Consider the following 16,015-nt stretch of genomic DNA (forward strand, 5'->3'; position numbering starts at 1 on the left):
ACAGTAGTTTGAGATGTATATGTAGTTTTGTGGTAGTGATTTAATAAAGGGCTTGGTGTGTAGTAAAATCTTTGAGAGGTAGCTGTGTTACTAGCAGCAAAAATAAATTGGTGGTACCTATAGACTAGCCCAGTGGTTCCCAAATCTGATCCTGGAGACCCTCCAGGCAGTCAGGTTTTCAGGATATGCACAGTGGAGGCAGTGCATGCAAATCTCTCTCATGAATATTCATTGTGGATACCCTGAAAACCTGACTGGCTGGGGTGCCTCCAGGACCAGGTTTGAGAACCACCGGACTAGCCATTTTATTAAGATGGGAGAATTCTTGTCCTTTACAGCTCGTGTTCTAAAAAATTGGTTAGTCTGTAACATTCCACCAACCTGTTTTGCTTTATAATGTACAGTAACCAGTGTTGTTCATTTTCATTACCCTGTCATCCCTGTGATTTGTAATACTGTACAAAATAAATCTCATTGGGCAGTTTATTAGAGCAAAAGCACTGTAGCAGTTCATAGGATGTTATCAATTCCAGCTTGTTTAGAAGTGGTGAGGCAAGACAGAGAGAGAACCCCAGAGAAAGTTGGCTATCGGGTAATATACTAAGTAGTAGTACACCATGGGAAGTATATACAAAAAAAAATGAAAATTATGTAGACTTAATTATTTTTTTTTTATCTTTAGCACAATGTTTGTGAACATTCTTAGAACTCTATACTTATCTGCTGCCTTTCCTAATATAACAAAGCTAAAAGACCAGAACTGCTGCCCTAATCTCAGGGCTATCTCCACTCCCCCTTTATTGTGGCCTTTATCGTTTTGGCTCTTCTTTGTGCATCAGGCTTGCTTCTTGGACTCCACACACAGAGTATTGCACACCCTGTTGTAGCTAGAGTTATTACTGGATGTGTTTGAGAGAACATACCACTTCATTATTACACTGATTAAATTTTCATTTAGAGCACCAGTTTGCGTTGGCTCTAGCTTTTAAAGCTGTTGGAGTTGCAAAAGCCCTAAATAACCTTCAGGATTACTCAGTGGTACATGCTCCTGTATTACTGTGCTGTATGTGGTCAAATCCGTTGGGCTGTACCTTTAGCTTAATTTGCACAGTAAACTCGTACTCATAGACCTTACTGCTGTTTTCTGATTAACTATTTTCTTGAACATCAAGCATCTATTTTAATGTTCTGTAATTTTTATGAAAAAGGCTATTCTGCAAGTACAGTCCAGGCCATATTCTCACATGTGGGTGACGTCATAGAAGCCAACTTTTCAGAATTATTGGGGGTGCTAAGCCCAATGGAAATAACCCTTCCCTGGATACATACAAGGAATTTTCTCAATATTGGGGGTGCTCAAGCACCCACAGCGCCCACAGAGTCGGCTCCTATGGGTGACGTCATCCACGTCGCCCAGTGTGGAGCTTGAATAAAGCTAATATACTACCGTTTCTTGAACAGTGTCCTCAAACCGCGCATAATGGTGGCCTTCCCAGTTGCCGTGAGAGTACAGGACCAGTAGTTCCTCTCTTCATCCGCCAAGAGTAGAGAACGTGTTTTCCCACGCTCCTCATAGCATCTGGTGTGTGAGTCTGTTTTTGAGAATATTGTACCTTCTGTTCGGGGGTTTTTCCCCTGATTTTTGTTTTATTTTCTGCAGAAAAATTTCCTTTTCCATTCTTTTATAGTTTGTTTGTTTTTCCCCGCTTTTAAGTTCTCTTTATTTTTACCATGCTCTGTAGGCTCTCTTAGGCCTGAGCTCCGGTGGAGCTTCATTTTTCTGGTGTTTGCCCCTTTTGTTCAGTTACCATTGGCCATAGCTTGTTTTCCATTCCATTGAAGGTTCCAGTAGCTTTAAGCGCTGTAGCCGATGCAATAGGGATCATATCTGGTAAAGACGCTCATTCTTGGTGTTGCCTGAACATACCCCTTCCAGCTGTGTTCTTTAAATGAAAAAAAGAATCCAGCTGGCCAGAGAGGCTCAAAGAGAAAAAATTTTGGAGCCTGGTTTGAAACCCCAACATCGATGGGAGTTGCATTGGGTGCATCAGTCCATATGGCTGAGACGGCACATCTTGGACACTGGCGTGCATTGAGTGAGTCTCCACTTGCCTCAATGCGATTGCTATGCAGAGCCCCTGGATGACCTGACCCTGAGGCAATGTGGAGATTCATCAACCACCAAGGAGCCTTGATGACTGGCATCAGGCGAAGGCCAAAAAGCATTGGCAGATCGATCCCCTTTGACACATGGTGCCAAGAGCTCTGGGGCTACCAAGGGATTCGGTCCCCAGAGAAGCATCAGTGCCAGGAGGACCACTCCTCCTCCATACAAGCGGTGCTGATGTGCAGGTCCTCCAACAAGCCAGAATCAGGCCACTCGGTTCAACCTCTGCAGTTCAGCAGTCTGTCTGTGAACCAACACCCCAGCCTTTCCTGATTGGCCTCTCTCGAGTACATCTGGGCTGTGGTCCACTCTAGCGTACCTAGGGAGGGGCGGTGGGGGCGGCCACAAGGGAACGCGTGGAGCAGGAGCAAGGCTGTCAGCTCTACTGGTCCCCTGCCCTGGAACAGGAAGTTGATGTCAGGGGGAGGTAGGGGACTGGCAGAGCCAACAGAAGTGTGCCTGTTCCACATACCACCTGGGGGTGTGCATGTTGCCCCGGAGGAGTTGTGCTGTGCCCCAGGTGCCATATAAAGGTAGGTATGCCGCTGTTGCTCCATGAACAGTTGGCGTGGATTTTACTGCAGTGTTCATGGTGTCTGGGGAGCTTGCACCTGCCATGCCTCTTGCTGCTGCCTTCAGGGCCCTCAGCCTACGGTGTGAGATCTCTGATGCCGGTGTTGCAGGTAGCACTAGTGTTGACCTCTGCCCATTGCTGGCACCACCCTCGACATCAGTGAAGGAAGTTTCACAGGAGTCAAGTTTGGAGCCAACACCTTGACACCCCTCTCGAGGACATGGTTCCTCTGTATTGAGGTAAGCTTGGTCTCGGCCCTCCCATGAGGAGTTCTTTGCCGATACTGATGAGGAGCGCTCATGGGAGACTGATGAGGATCCATAGTACTACTTTAAAAGCAGGAATCCCAGTGGTGTGCTGGAGCCGGCTCGTACCAATTGTTAAGTTTTTAAAGATTTTACGAGCTGGTTGTTAAATGCAGCAGGGCTGCTCCCTCCAGCACACCACTTAATGCAGGGCTCCCTCCTGCTCCCTGTTTGTCTCTCCTCCCCCCCGAGCACCTGATTCTTATAACATGATGTCTGTTTAGTGGCCCTTTCCAGGAGAAAAAAAATCCCTGCACGTTTTATAGTATCCTGTCCCACCCCAACTACCTATTCCAGACCTCCTCTCTGCTATCCCGGTCCCCCAAGCTGCAGGGTACCAGCACATACCTGACTGAAGCCACCCTGGTGGTCTAGTAGATTCTTCAGGGCAGGAAATGGCCCCAGTCTTTCCTGCTTGCTGCTGCATCACTATTTAAAAATGGCTGCCGAGTCTTCCGCTGAAGTCTTGCGAGGCTGCCATTGTAAGTCTCGGCAGCCATTTTAAAGAAAATGCAGCAGCAAGAGAGTTGGTGCCGGCAATGGGCGGGAAAAACTGGGGATCTTTCCTGCCCCGAAGAATCCACTAGACCACCAGGGTGGCTTCAGCTAGGTAATGTGCTGGTACCCTGCAGCTGGGGGGACCGGGGGAGCGGAGAGGAGGTCTGGAATAGGTAGTTGGGTGGAGAGGCTACTGTAAAATATGCAGGGATTCTTTTCTCCCGGAAAGGGCCACTAAACAGACATCATGTTATGAGGATCAGGTGCTCAACATTCAGAGTTTCTATGGGGGGGGGAGGGTACTGTAAAACATGCAGAGATATTTTTTTTCTCCTGGTAAAGGGCCACTAAACAGACATCATGTTATAAGAATCAGGTGCTCAACATTCAGAGTTTGTATCTATTTATTTTATGACGTTTTATCACACATCATTTGAAAGCCTGTATAGTGTTCCTGGGTTCGTAATTGCTCTCACTGCCCGCCCTCGGGAGGGAAGGGAAGGCTGCATACTCATTCACATCACACACACTCTCTCTCACACAGCGCCTGCCACAACCACCCCCAGCAATGCTGACCCCTCTCCAAGCCCTTCACCCCCCCCTCCCAGTTTAGCAGCCCAGCAACGCTGACCCCCCTCCAAGCTCTCCGCCACCCCCTCCCAGTTGCAATGGTGACCCCTCTCCAAGCCCCCCACCACCCCTCTCAGTTCGGCAGTCCCTCCGAGTTCACCAGCCCAGCAAACGCTGACCTTGACTTACCCAGTCAGGGTTACGGTGGGCCAGCAGCAGCGATAAAAGGCATGCAGGCTCGGGCCATTCCTCTCTCTCTCAGCTCTGGTCCTGCCCTCATTTCCTCTTTTCCGCAAGGGCCACCAAATTGCCCACCGAGAGTCTCACTTCAGCTCTTCTAAATTGCCCAAGTGGTTGAACTGTTTCCACCAGGGGAAGAAGAGCAGGGATTCTATTCCAGGTACTTGTGCCCAAGAAAATAGGGGGAGTGCATCCTAAGAGCCCTAGACCTAAGAGCCCTGAACAAATTCCTGTTCAAAGAAAAGTTCAGGAATGGTTTCCCCTGGGCACCCTTCTCCCCATTATTTAGGAAAACAATTGACTATGCTCTCTGGACTTAAAGGATGCTTAGACTCGCATCCCGATACTTCCAGGTCACAGGATGTAGCTTCAATTTCGGCTGGGGGACACATCACTTCCAATACCAAGTGGCTGCCTTTTGGCCTCGCGTTGGCTCTGAGTTTTCAATCAACTTCTTGCAGTTGTCACAAAGCATCACTACGCAGCCTGGGATTCCATGTTTCCCCTATTTGGATGATTGGCTGGTGAAGAGTATGTTGAAAGGACAGTGCTCAGGACGTCCATGCGGAGAACTATTACTAGGGTTCATTTTAAACTACCCCTCCCATCTCCATCCATTCACAATTGGAGTTCATAGGAGCCCTGCTGGACATGCAGGCACTGGCCTTTCTCCCTGTGCCATCGCTTTTGCTACTCCAGGTCCAAGCCAGCATGTCACAGCTTGGAAGATGTTGAGGTTGATAGGCCATATGGCCTCCACTGTCCATGTTCATCCTCATGGCACGTCTTTACATTAGAACTTCCCTTTGGACTCTAGCTTCCCAGTGGTTCCAAGCCTCAGGGAACCTAGCAGATGTCATCCAAGTAATAGCAGAGTTGGTTCAGTCTCTACTTTGGTGGACAATTCTGTCCAGTTTGACTGTGGAACTTCCATTCCAAAATTCCTCAGCCCAGAGGTTGCTGACAAGGGATGCATCCTGCCTGGGGGGTGGGGGGGGGGAGAGCTCATGTGGATGCGCTTCACACCCAGGTGCTTGGTCACCTCAACTTCAGATCAGCTTCCTGGAGCTAACAGGCAATCTGGAACGCTGTAAAGGCTTCAGAGATCTGCTATCCAATCTAAATTGTGCTCATTCAGTCCAGGTTGCAATGTACTACACCACCAAGCAGGGAAGTACCAGATCACACCCATTGTGTCAGGATGCCTTCCAGATATGGCACTGTGTAGTCCAGCATGGGATGCTTCTCAAGGCCACTTACCTGGCAGGCAAATGCAACAGCCTGGCTTGACAGACTGAGCAGAGTCATGCAACTGCATGAGTGGTCACTCAACATGGGTGTTGCCTGTGAGATCTTCCCGAGTATGGGGCACCCCCTTGGTGAATCTGTTTGCCACTATGTTCAATCACAAAACTCTCAATTCTGTTCCAGACTCCAGGCCCACAACAGACTAGCATTGGATGCCTTCTTCCTTCATTGTGGGACAGGTCTTCTGTATGCGTATCCTCGCCATTCCTCTTGTGGGGAAGACTTGCTGAAACTCAAGCAAGACCAAGGGACCATGATCCTGATCACTCCGTACAGGCTCAGACAAATCTGGTTCCCTCTTCTGGAATTGTCCTCTGAAGAACCTTGGAGATTGGAGTGTTTTCCAACCCTCCTTATGCAGAACAAGGGATCTCTTCTACATCCCAGCCTCCAGTCTCTGGCCCTCACAGCCTGGATGTTGAGAGCTTAGAATTTGTTTCCTTGCATGTTCCTGGGGGTGTCTCCTAGGTCCTTGCTAGCTTCCAGGAAAATTCAGCTAAGAGATGTTACTCTTTCAAATGGAGGAGGTTTGCCATCTGGTGTGAGGGCAAGGCCCTAGATCCCATTTCTTTCCTACCCAGACCCTGCTTGAAATACCTTCTACATCTTCTGAGTCTGGTCTCAAAACCAACTATGTAATGAGATTAGTGCTTACCCTCACTGTGTAGCGGGTAGGCCCATCTCTGGACAGCCTCTAGTTCGCTTCATGAGAGGTTTGCTTTTGACAGAGCCCCCTTTCAGACCTCCGACTGTGTCATGGGACCTCAGCGTCATCCACACCCAGCTGATGAAGCTCCTTTTGAGCCACTGGATTCCTGTCATGTCTGGTACTTGACCTGGAAGGTCCTGTTTTTGGTGGCTGTTCAGCTCACAGGGTCAGTGAGCTTCAGGCCCTAGTGGAGGATTCACTTTCACTAAATTTCATCATAACAGAATAGTTCTCTGCACGCAACCTAAGTTCCTGCCTAAGGTTGTGTCGGAGTTCCATCTGAACCATTCGATCGTTCTTTCAACATTCTTTCCCAAACCTCATGCCCATCCTGGGGATTGCGTACTGGACACCTTGGACTGCAAGCGAGCAGTGGCCTTTTACTTGGAGCACACTAGGCCCTACAGACAGTCCACCCAGCTTGTTGTTTCTTTTGATCCCAACAGGATGGGGCTTGCTATCAGGAAACACAATATCTCCAATTGGCTGGCAGATTGCATTTCATTTATTTATGCCCAGGCTGGACTGACTCTTGAGGGGTCATGGTCAAGGCTCATAATGTCAGATCCATAGCTGTCGATAGCCGATGTGCGGTCAGCCTCCATTAAAGAAGTTTGCAAGGCTGCATTGTGGGCTTCAGAGTCCACACATTCACATTTCCACTACTTGCCTTGAGCAGGATACCTGGCAGGACAGGTCAGTTTGGACAGACAGTTCTGTAGAATATTTGGGGTCTAGAATCCAACTCCATCCGCCTATGCCTATTTTATTCTTTTCCAGGCTGCACTCTCACACAGTTGGTATATAGTTTCAGGTTAATTACTATTTGTGCCCCTGCCATGATGAGGTCCAGTTGACCTCTGGTGGTTGTTTTCAATGAGCCTGGTAGCTAGGGGATTTCCCACATGTGAGAATATGGCCTGTTTGTCCTCAAGAGAAGTGAAGATACTTACCTGTAACAAGTATTCTCAGAGAACAGCAGGCCATTCATTCTCACTCACCCTCCCACCTCCCCTTGGAGTTGTTTCCGTGCTATGATATTGTACTGCTGGTCTCGCTCTGTTGTGGCGGGTAGGAAGGCACTCGCGCTTGAGCGATGAGGATGCTGCGTGTGCTCTTTAAACTGTTTTAGCTTTATTCAAGCTCCACACCGGTTGATGTGAATGACTTCACCCAACATGTGAGAATGAATGGCCTGCTGTCCTCAGAGAATACCTGCTACAGGTAAGTATCTTCACTTTGTCAGCAAAACATTTGTGGGCCGATGATTAAACCTAAATGCAGGCACTAGAGGCCACTAGTGCCCACATTTACCAGTGCGGCATAATGAGAGGACCCTGGCGTGACAAACAACGAGCACGCTAGGGAATACCACAGAGCTTATTTAAATTAAGTCACTTAACCCTCCATGCCTGCCACATTGAGCCTGCCATGAGTGGGAAAGCGTGGGGTACAAATGTAACAAAAAATTTAAAAAAAATTAGATTTAAATGAGCTCTGTGGTTTTTCACCCATATGATCAGAGAAGAGCGCTCTGATCGTACAGGCAGAATAGCGCCTTAACCCTATGCCAGCTCAGAGCTAGCATTAGGGTTGAGGCTTCCCTGTCTGTTCCCCCCATTCCCATCTAAGCCAGGCAGCCCGGGTTCACTGTCTGCCCGGGTTGGCGCTGTCAGTCTTGGGGGTCCAGTAGACCCCCAGACCCCCCAGTGGCTAAGGCCCTGGTGGCCTAGTGCCCTCACACCCCCTCCCCAGAAACCAACACAGGGGGCTGGTGAGACATAAGACTGTCCTTTTATTAAGAGAGAACAATTGCATTGTGAGCTTTTTTTTTTTTTTAAGTCCCCTGCAATGCTTAAGTTACAAGAAGTGAATTATACTTTTTTGAACCATCACAATTAGGTTTATTCTAGATAGAAAGGCTCCTGCTAGAGAATAGGATAGAACTATAATTTGAGGCGTGTACTATCCTCCTTATATTTTCCTTAAGTTCTATTGTAGTTATCTTTTTCTCTTTTCCTCCCTTTATTGTTGGCTTGGTTAATTGAAACTGTGTTCTATCCATTTTGAGGGGAGGTGGTTATTTCTTTATTTTGTGTGTTGCTATATTTGCAGCCTTGTTGTAAAATTTTCAACATTATTAGTATTTTGCAATTGTAGCATCAACTCCCCCCCTTCCAAAAATGTTAAAAGCTATATGTTAACAAATAATTCAAGGCCTGATATTCAAGGGGGAGTACATAAGTATTGCCATACTGGGAAAGACCAAAGGTCCATCAAGCCCAGCATCCTATTTCCAACAGTGACCAATCCAGGTCACAAATACCTGGCAAGATCCCAAAAAAGTAAAAACATTTTATACTGCTTATCCCAAAAATAGTGAATTTTCCCCAAGTCCATTTAATAATGGTCTATGGACTTTTCCTTTAGGAAGCTGTCCAAACCTTTTTTAAACTCCGCTAAGCTAACCGCCTTACCACATTCTCTGGCAACGAATTCCAGAGTTTAATTACACGTTAAGTGAAGAAAATTTTTCTCCGATTCATTTTAAAGTTACTACATTGTAGCTTCATCGCATGCCCCCTAGTCCCAGTATTTTTGGAAAGCGTAAACAGACGCTTCACATCTACCCGTTCAACTCCACTCATTATTTTATAGACCTCTATCATATCTCCCTCAGCCGCCTTTTCTCCAAGCTGAAGAGCCCTAGCCGCTTTAGTCTTTCCTCATAGGAAAGTCATCCCATCCCCTTTATCATTTTCATCGCCCTTCTCTGCACCTTTTCTAATTCCACTATATCTTTTTTTGAGATGCAGCGACCAGAATTGAACACAATATTCGAGGTACGGTCGCACCATGGAGCGATACAAAGGCATTATAGCATCCTCATTTTTGTTTTTCATTCCCTTCCTAATAATACCTAACATTCTATTTGCTATCTTAGCCGCAGCAGCACACTGAGCCGAAGGTTTCAACATATCATCAACGACGACACCTAGATCCCTTTCTTGGTCTGTGACTCCTAACGTGGAACCTTGCATGACGTAGCTATAATTCGGGTTTCTCTTTCCCACATGTGTCACTTTGCTCTTGCTCACATTAAATGTCATCTGTCATTTAGACACCCAGTCTCGTAAGGTCCTCTTGTAATTTTTTCACAATCCTCCCGCAATTTAATGACTTTGAATAACTTTGTGTCATCAGCAAATTTAATTACCTCACTAGTTACTACCATCTCTATATGTTAAAAAGCAGCGGTCCCAGCACAGACCCCTGAGGAACCCTACTAACTGCCCTTCTCCATTGAGAATACTGACCATTTAACCCTACTCTGTTTTCTTTTAACCAGTTTTAATCCACAATAGAACACTACCTCCTATCCCATGACTTTCCAATTTCCGCTGTAGTCTTTCATGAGGTACTTTGTCAAATGCCTTCTGAAAATCCAGATACACAATATCAACCAGCTCACCTTTATCCACATGTTTGTTCACCCCCTTCAAAGAAATGTAGTAGATTGGTGAGGCAAAATTTCTCTTCACTAAATCCATGTTGACTTTGTCTCATTAATCCATGCTTTTGAATATGCTCTGTAATTTTGTTCTTAATAATAGTCTCTACCATTTTGCCCGGGTAGGGGGGCAAGATTCCCCAAACTCAGCCTCCAAGGGGGGAACCAGTGCAACAAGGTTCTGCTACATTTGTCTGTCTCTCTCCTGCTCCTGTGTGTCGGGACCCGGGTGATTACGTTAATGCAGTAATCCGGGTCTCGGCACATAGGAGCGGAGAGTGACAGACCAAGGGATGAGCAGATGCAGGAGGTAAGGGGGGGGGGGGGGGGGCTGCGTGACCCCCTGTCCCAGGCTCAGCTCTGTGTCTCAGTTGCCTGGTCCCAGGCAATCGGTGGTTTTTAAGCTGCTGACATCAGTTGGCTGAGTTAAGCTCAGATATTCAGTGCCAGGTTATGTCCAGGCACTGATATAGAATATCTGGATCAGTATGATAATCCGAAGTTAACCAGACACCAGGACTGTTGCCTGGTTAGCTCGGTGGATAAAGTGTAGAATGGCTTTTTTGCTGTCCTAGCTTTATGCACTTAACTGGTTAGTAGTCTGAATTATGCTGCTAACCAGATGAGTTGCTGCTCCACTGCAGACTGGTCCAGCACTAAGCAGATAGTGCCATAGCACTCAAAGCCTCTCCTGTCTGCCTAAACCATGCTGTAATTTGAATGTGCAGTGTTTCAAACCCCAGCTGTTGCTCAGTAGTGACATCTATTGGCTTGTTAATGGTATATTTGTAATAAGTTCAATGGAATCACCAGTTTGTGACTACCAGCCAATGAATGGTAGCAATGGTTAGCATGAAGTCACTAAAATAGGGAAATAGTTATGCATGAATTCTTATTGTAATTTCTAGTTTGTGGTGAGTGACCAAAGGAGCAGGAGGAAGCTGTTGGGCAGTAGCTTCTGATGAGAGATTTCTGTTAGTATTTTGCTGCTGAAAAATATCCCTAATCTTATTACATATCCGTGCCTTGAGCTCAGGGCTTCTCCCATCTTAGACCATCGTTATGACATTTAACGTGCTGCTTCAGATTCCTCTGAAAGTCTTTAGAAGTTGGATACTAGTGGGTAACTTAATTGTGTAGCAACAGAAGTTAGTTTTATGCTGAGGTACAGTTTTAATATGTACCTTTTCATTTTTTTTTACCTCCTCAGACAAATGCTTTTCTGTCGAGTGACACTTGGGAAGTCCTTCTTACAGTTTAGTACAATGAAGATGGCTCATGCTCCTCCAGGGCATCATTCTGTAATTGGTAGACCAAGTGTAAATGGGCTTGCATACGCTGAATATGTTATCTATAGAGGGGAACAGGTAAGTTATAAAATGGCTGTAATGAACACATGATGCAATGCCTTGTAAAAAGTTAGGTCTCTTTCTTGGTCTCAGTGGAATAAACTGGTGAAGAAGAGAAGGTAGAAGTATGTTACTTGTTAGTGTGCAGGTTCGTTTAGCAGTGGTATCTTTCTTTAGCCTTGAAGAGGAATGATTTTCTGAGGGTTTCTGTTTTTTTTTATTGAAATTCTAAAATGTAATTTCCTGAGGTTTTAGAGCATAAAACATGAAAAAGCTTTCCCAGTCAGAAACTTGAACTTTATAAATATGTATACACATGGCAAAACACATTTCTGAATTTCATTGTATATATGCATTTATCAAGCTCTTACTGGGGAAGCAGTTTTCAGTTTAGTTACTATGTTTAGTGGAGGGGTGCAAAATGCAGTGTAGCTTCAATTTGCAACAGACTTTCCTGCTTGGAAGCTTTTTATGAGCTTTCATGTGGTACAGTCTATAAACCAACCCCACAGAGTCAAACCAAATATTTAGAAACCGTACAAAAATGCATAGATCATTTATTTATTACCTTCATATAGGGCATCGTTTCATGAGCGCTGCCACACAAGAAAAGGGGCTCAGATAGCAAGAGGTCACAAAATTTGGTTTATCTCTTTAAATATATTCATATCCCCAATTTTGATTTTTGCTTTTAACAGTTGAAGGCAAACATAAACTATAATGAAAAAAATTAAGTGCTCATAATCTTTAAATCACTTAATACAATATCAATTATCTTATAATTAGAAAAAAATGTCCACCTTATAATAAACTGAAAGCTCTACAGGATTGCATTAAACATGATGCGTTACTTCAGCTGTGGTAAGTTTAGCCTCCAAAGGAATACCAGATAAGCATGCCTGCTTGAAAACATAAGCTGTGAAATCTATGAGCTGATAACATGTCATACTATTATAAAATGGAATATTTGACTTCTTTGTCTTCAAAGATTCTAGAAGCTATTCACAATCAGCCTCATAAAAATATCTGAACAACAGGCAGAGCCCACCCATAGTTTTTATTAACATAAGAACATAAGAGTAGCCATACTGGGTCAGACCAGTAGTCCGTCTAGCCCAGTATCCTGTTTCAAACAGTGGCCAAGCCAGGTCACAAGTGCCTGGCAGAAACCCACATCATGGAAACATTTCATGCTACCAATCCTGGGGCAAGAAGTTGCCTCCCCATTTTTGTCTCAATAGCAGACTATGGACTTTTCCTCCAGGAACGTGTCCAAACCTTTTTTTAAACCCAGATACACTAACTGTTAATACATCCTCTGGCAAAGAATTCCAGAGCTTAACTGTTCGTTATGTGAAAAAATATTTCCCCCTATTGTTTTAAAGTATTTCCATGTAATTTCATCGAGAGTCCCCTGGTGTTCTTACTTTTGGAACGAGTAAAAAAAAATCGACTGAACTTCTCTCGTTCTACACCACTCAGCATTTTGTAGACATCAATCATTTCTCCCCTCATCTGTCTCTTTTCCAAGCTGAAGAGCCCTAACCTCTTTAACCTTTCTTGATATGAGAGGAGTTCCATCCCCTTTATCAATTTGGTCGCTCTTCTTGAAATTTTTCTAATTCTGCTATATCTTTTTTGAGATATGGCAACCAGAACTGAACACAGTACTCAAGGTGAGGTTGCACCATGGAGCGATCACAGAGGCATTATAGTATTTTCAGTCTTATTCACTATCACTTTCCTATCAGTCTAGCCTCACTTTAATATTCCCTTATCTCTTGGTTGTCCTGTTTGTCTGTCCTAATTAGATTGTAAGCTCTGTCGAGCAGGGACTGTCCTCTTCATGTTCAAGTGTACAGCACTGCGTATGTCTAGTAGCGCTTTAGAAATAAGTAGTAGTAGTAATGGAAATGGGACTTGATGTACCGCCTTTCTGAGGTTTTGCAACTACATTCAAAGCGGTTTACATATATTCAGGTACTTATTTGGACCAGGGTGCAATTGAGGGTTAAGTGACTTGCCCAGAGTCACAAGGAGCTACAGTGGGAATTGAACTCAGTTCCCCAGGATCAAAGTCCACTGCACTAACCACTAGGCTTGCTCCTCCATTCCTAGCATCCTGTTTGCTTTTTTTGGCCGCTGCCACACATTGAGCAGAAGATTTCAGCGTATTATCTACAACACTTAGATCTTTTTCAAGAGTGCTGACCTCAAGGGTGGACCCTAGCATCAGGCAAACTATGATTCGAATTATTATTTCCAGTGTGCATCGCCTTGCATTTGTCCACATTAAATTTCATCTGCCATTTGAATGCCCTGTCTTCCAATTTCTAAGGTCTTCCTGCAATATTTCCAGTCTGCATATGTTTTAACAACCTTGAATAGTTTTTGTCATCTGCAAATTTAATCACCTCGGTCATTGTTCCAATATCCATCTCATTATGCTAAATAGCACTAGTTCTTGCGGCACTCCGTTGTTCACCCTCCTCCATTGACGAGAAATTACCATTTAACCCTACCCTTTGTTTTTTCGTCCAAAAACCAATTCCTAATCCACACCAGAACATTGCCTCCTATCCATGACTCTTAATTTCTCAGGAGTCTCTCATGAGGAACTTTATCAAAATTGTTCTGAAATCTAGATACACTACTTCACCAGCCTCACCTTTATCCACATGTTATAAGTGGCCTTCAAAGAATGAAGCAAAATGGGTGAGGCAAGACTTCCCTTAGCTGAACCCATGCTGACTCTGTCCCATTAAACATGTTTGTCTATGTGTTCTGTAATTTGTTCTTTATAATAATTTCCAACTGATTTTATAATAGTTCCCACTATTTTGCCCGGCACTGACGTGAGGCTACCGGTCTATAATTTCCAGGATCACCCCTGGAACCCTTTTTAAAAATTGTCACATTGGCCATCCTCCAATCTTCAGGTACTATGAACAATTTTAATGACAGGTTACATATTACTAACAGATCAGCAATGTCATGCTGAGTTCTTTGAGTATCCTTGGATGTATGCCATACAGTCTAGGTGATTTACTACTCTTGATTTGGCTCAGTACTTCTTCCAGATTCACAGAGGTTCCTTTAGTTCCTCCACTTCATCACCTTTGAAAACCATTTCCGGTGCAGGCAAAATCTCTTGCATCTTTTTCCGTAAAGACCAAAGCAAAGAATTCAGTTTCTCCACTATGGCCTTGTCTCCCTGAATGCCCTTTTGCTCCTTCGTGACTTAACAGTCCCAACAGATTCCCTCACAGCTTCTGATGTACCTGAAAAAGTTGTTACTGTGAGTGGCAAGTTTCTCTTCATATTCTCTAGTAGCCTTCTTTATTAATGCTTTGCATCTGACTTGCCAGTGCTTATGTGCTTCTTGTTTTCTTCATTTGGGTCCTTTTTCCATTCTTTGAAGGGCATTCTTTTGGCCGTAATAGCCTCTTCCACTTTACCTTTTAACCATGCTGTCTGTCATTTTCTCTTCTTTCCACCTTTGCAAACACATGGAATGCATCTGGTCTGGGCTTCCAAGATGGTGTTTTTGAATAACATCCACGCACTGATTTAGTGTTCTAGCCTTTGCAGCCAATCCGTTTAGCTTCTTTTAACCATTTTCCTCATTTTATTATAGTCGCTTGTCAAAAATTAAGTGCAGCTACAGTACATTTCCGTTGTGGGTTCATCCCAGATAGTAGCTCAAACTTGATCGTGTTTTGCTCACTGGTTTTCCAAGGGACCCAACAGCACCACATCTCACACTATGGCCTGCAAGCCACCAGGGACCAGATCCAAAAGGCTCCCTCTCTTGTCGGTTACTGGACCAGTTGCTCCAAGAAGCAGTCGTTATTACATCTAGAAATGTTATCTCCTGGCACTCCCCTGATGTAAACATTAACCAGTCAATATTGGGATAATTGAAATCACCCATTATTATAGCATGCTCAATTTGCCAGCTTCCTAATTTCTGTAAACATTTCTTCATCTGTCCTGGCGGACGGTAGTACAGCCCTACAAGAATACTCCTTCCCTTCACACGTGGAGTTTTTATCCATAGTGATTCCACATTGCTATGTGTTTCATGTGGAATGTTTATTTTATTTGACTCCATACCCTCTTTAACATATAGTGCAACCCCCCCCCCCCTCCAATTTGATCCTTTCTGTCATTGCGATACAATTTTTTACCCTGTCAGTACAGTATCCCATTGATTGTCTTCTTTTCACCAAGTCTCTGAGATGCCTATTATATCTACTTCATCATTTAGTGCTATATACTCTAACTCTCCCATCGTATTTTTTAGGCTTCGAGCATTGATATACAGGCACTTCAAATTATGTTTTTCTTTGGATGTACAAGCTGCTTAGAAGTTGATAATGTGCATCCTTTATCCTGCTCTCTCATTAAGCACACCTGACTTTCTTTCAGCTTTGTTGAAACCTTCTTACTGTGATTCCCTGAATGTCCAGGTTTCACTGTGCCTCTGCTCCTTCCCCAAAATGATTATTCACCCTACTGGATATTAAATCTTTATTTGCCTCTCCTGGATTTACATCCAAGATCTATTTTATTCTAGTTTGATGTAGGAATAAGGCTGTCACAACCTCATTTTTGCCCACATGGCTCTCATTATTTGCTGTGGGCAGAACAGTTTTTCTGAGTCACATAAGTGGGTCACTTTGGCACCAGAGTTTGTGCTGAATGAACATCTTTGAGCTCTCTGGAAAGGCAAAGCCATAAGTACATAAGTAATGCCACACTGGGAAAAGACCAAGGGTCCA

At 44.5% G+C, this 16,015-nt stretch overlaps 1 protein-coding gene across 1 annotated transcript in view; it reads left to right on the forward strand.

Moving 5' to 3' along the window:
* The window catches only part of TNKS (tankyrase), a 505,381-nt gene that overhangs the window by 480,795 nt on the left and 8,571 nt on the right, over positions 1-16,015 (forward strand). The window contains exon 26 of the mRNA XM_030194488.1: positions 11,093-11,249. Within this exon, the coding sequence (XP_030050348.1) occupies positions 11,093-11,249 (157 nt within the window). The remainder of the gene's footprint in view (positions 1-11,092; positions 11,250-16,015) is intronic.

This window comes from Microcaecilia unicolor, chromosome 2 (genome assembly GCF_901765095.1).
Source record: "Microcaecilia unicolor chromosome 2, aMicUni1.1, whole genome shotgun sequence".
NCBI classification, from domain to species: Eukaryota; Metazoa; Chordata; class Amphibia; order Gymnophiona; family Siphonopidae; genus Microcaecilia; species Microcaecilia unicolor.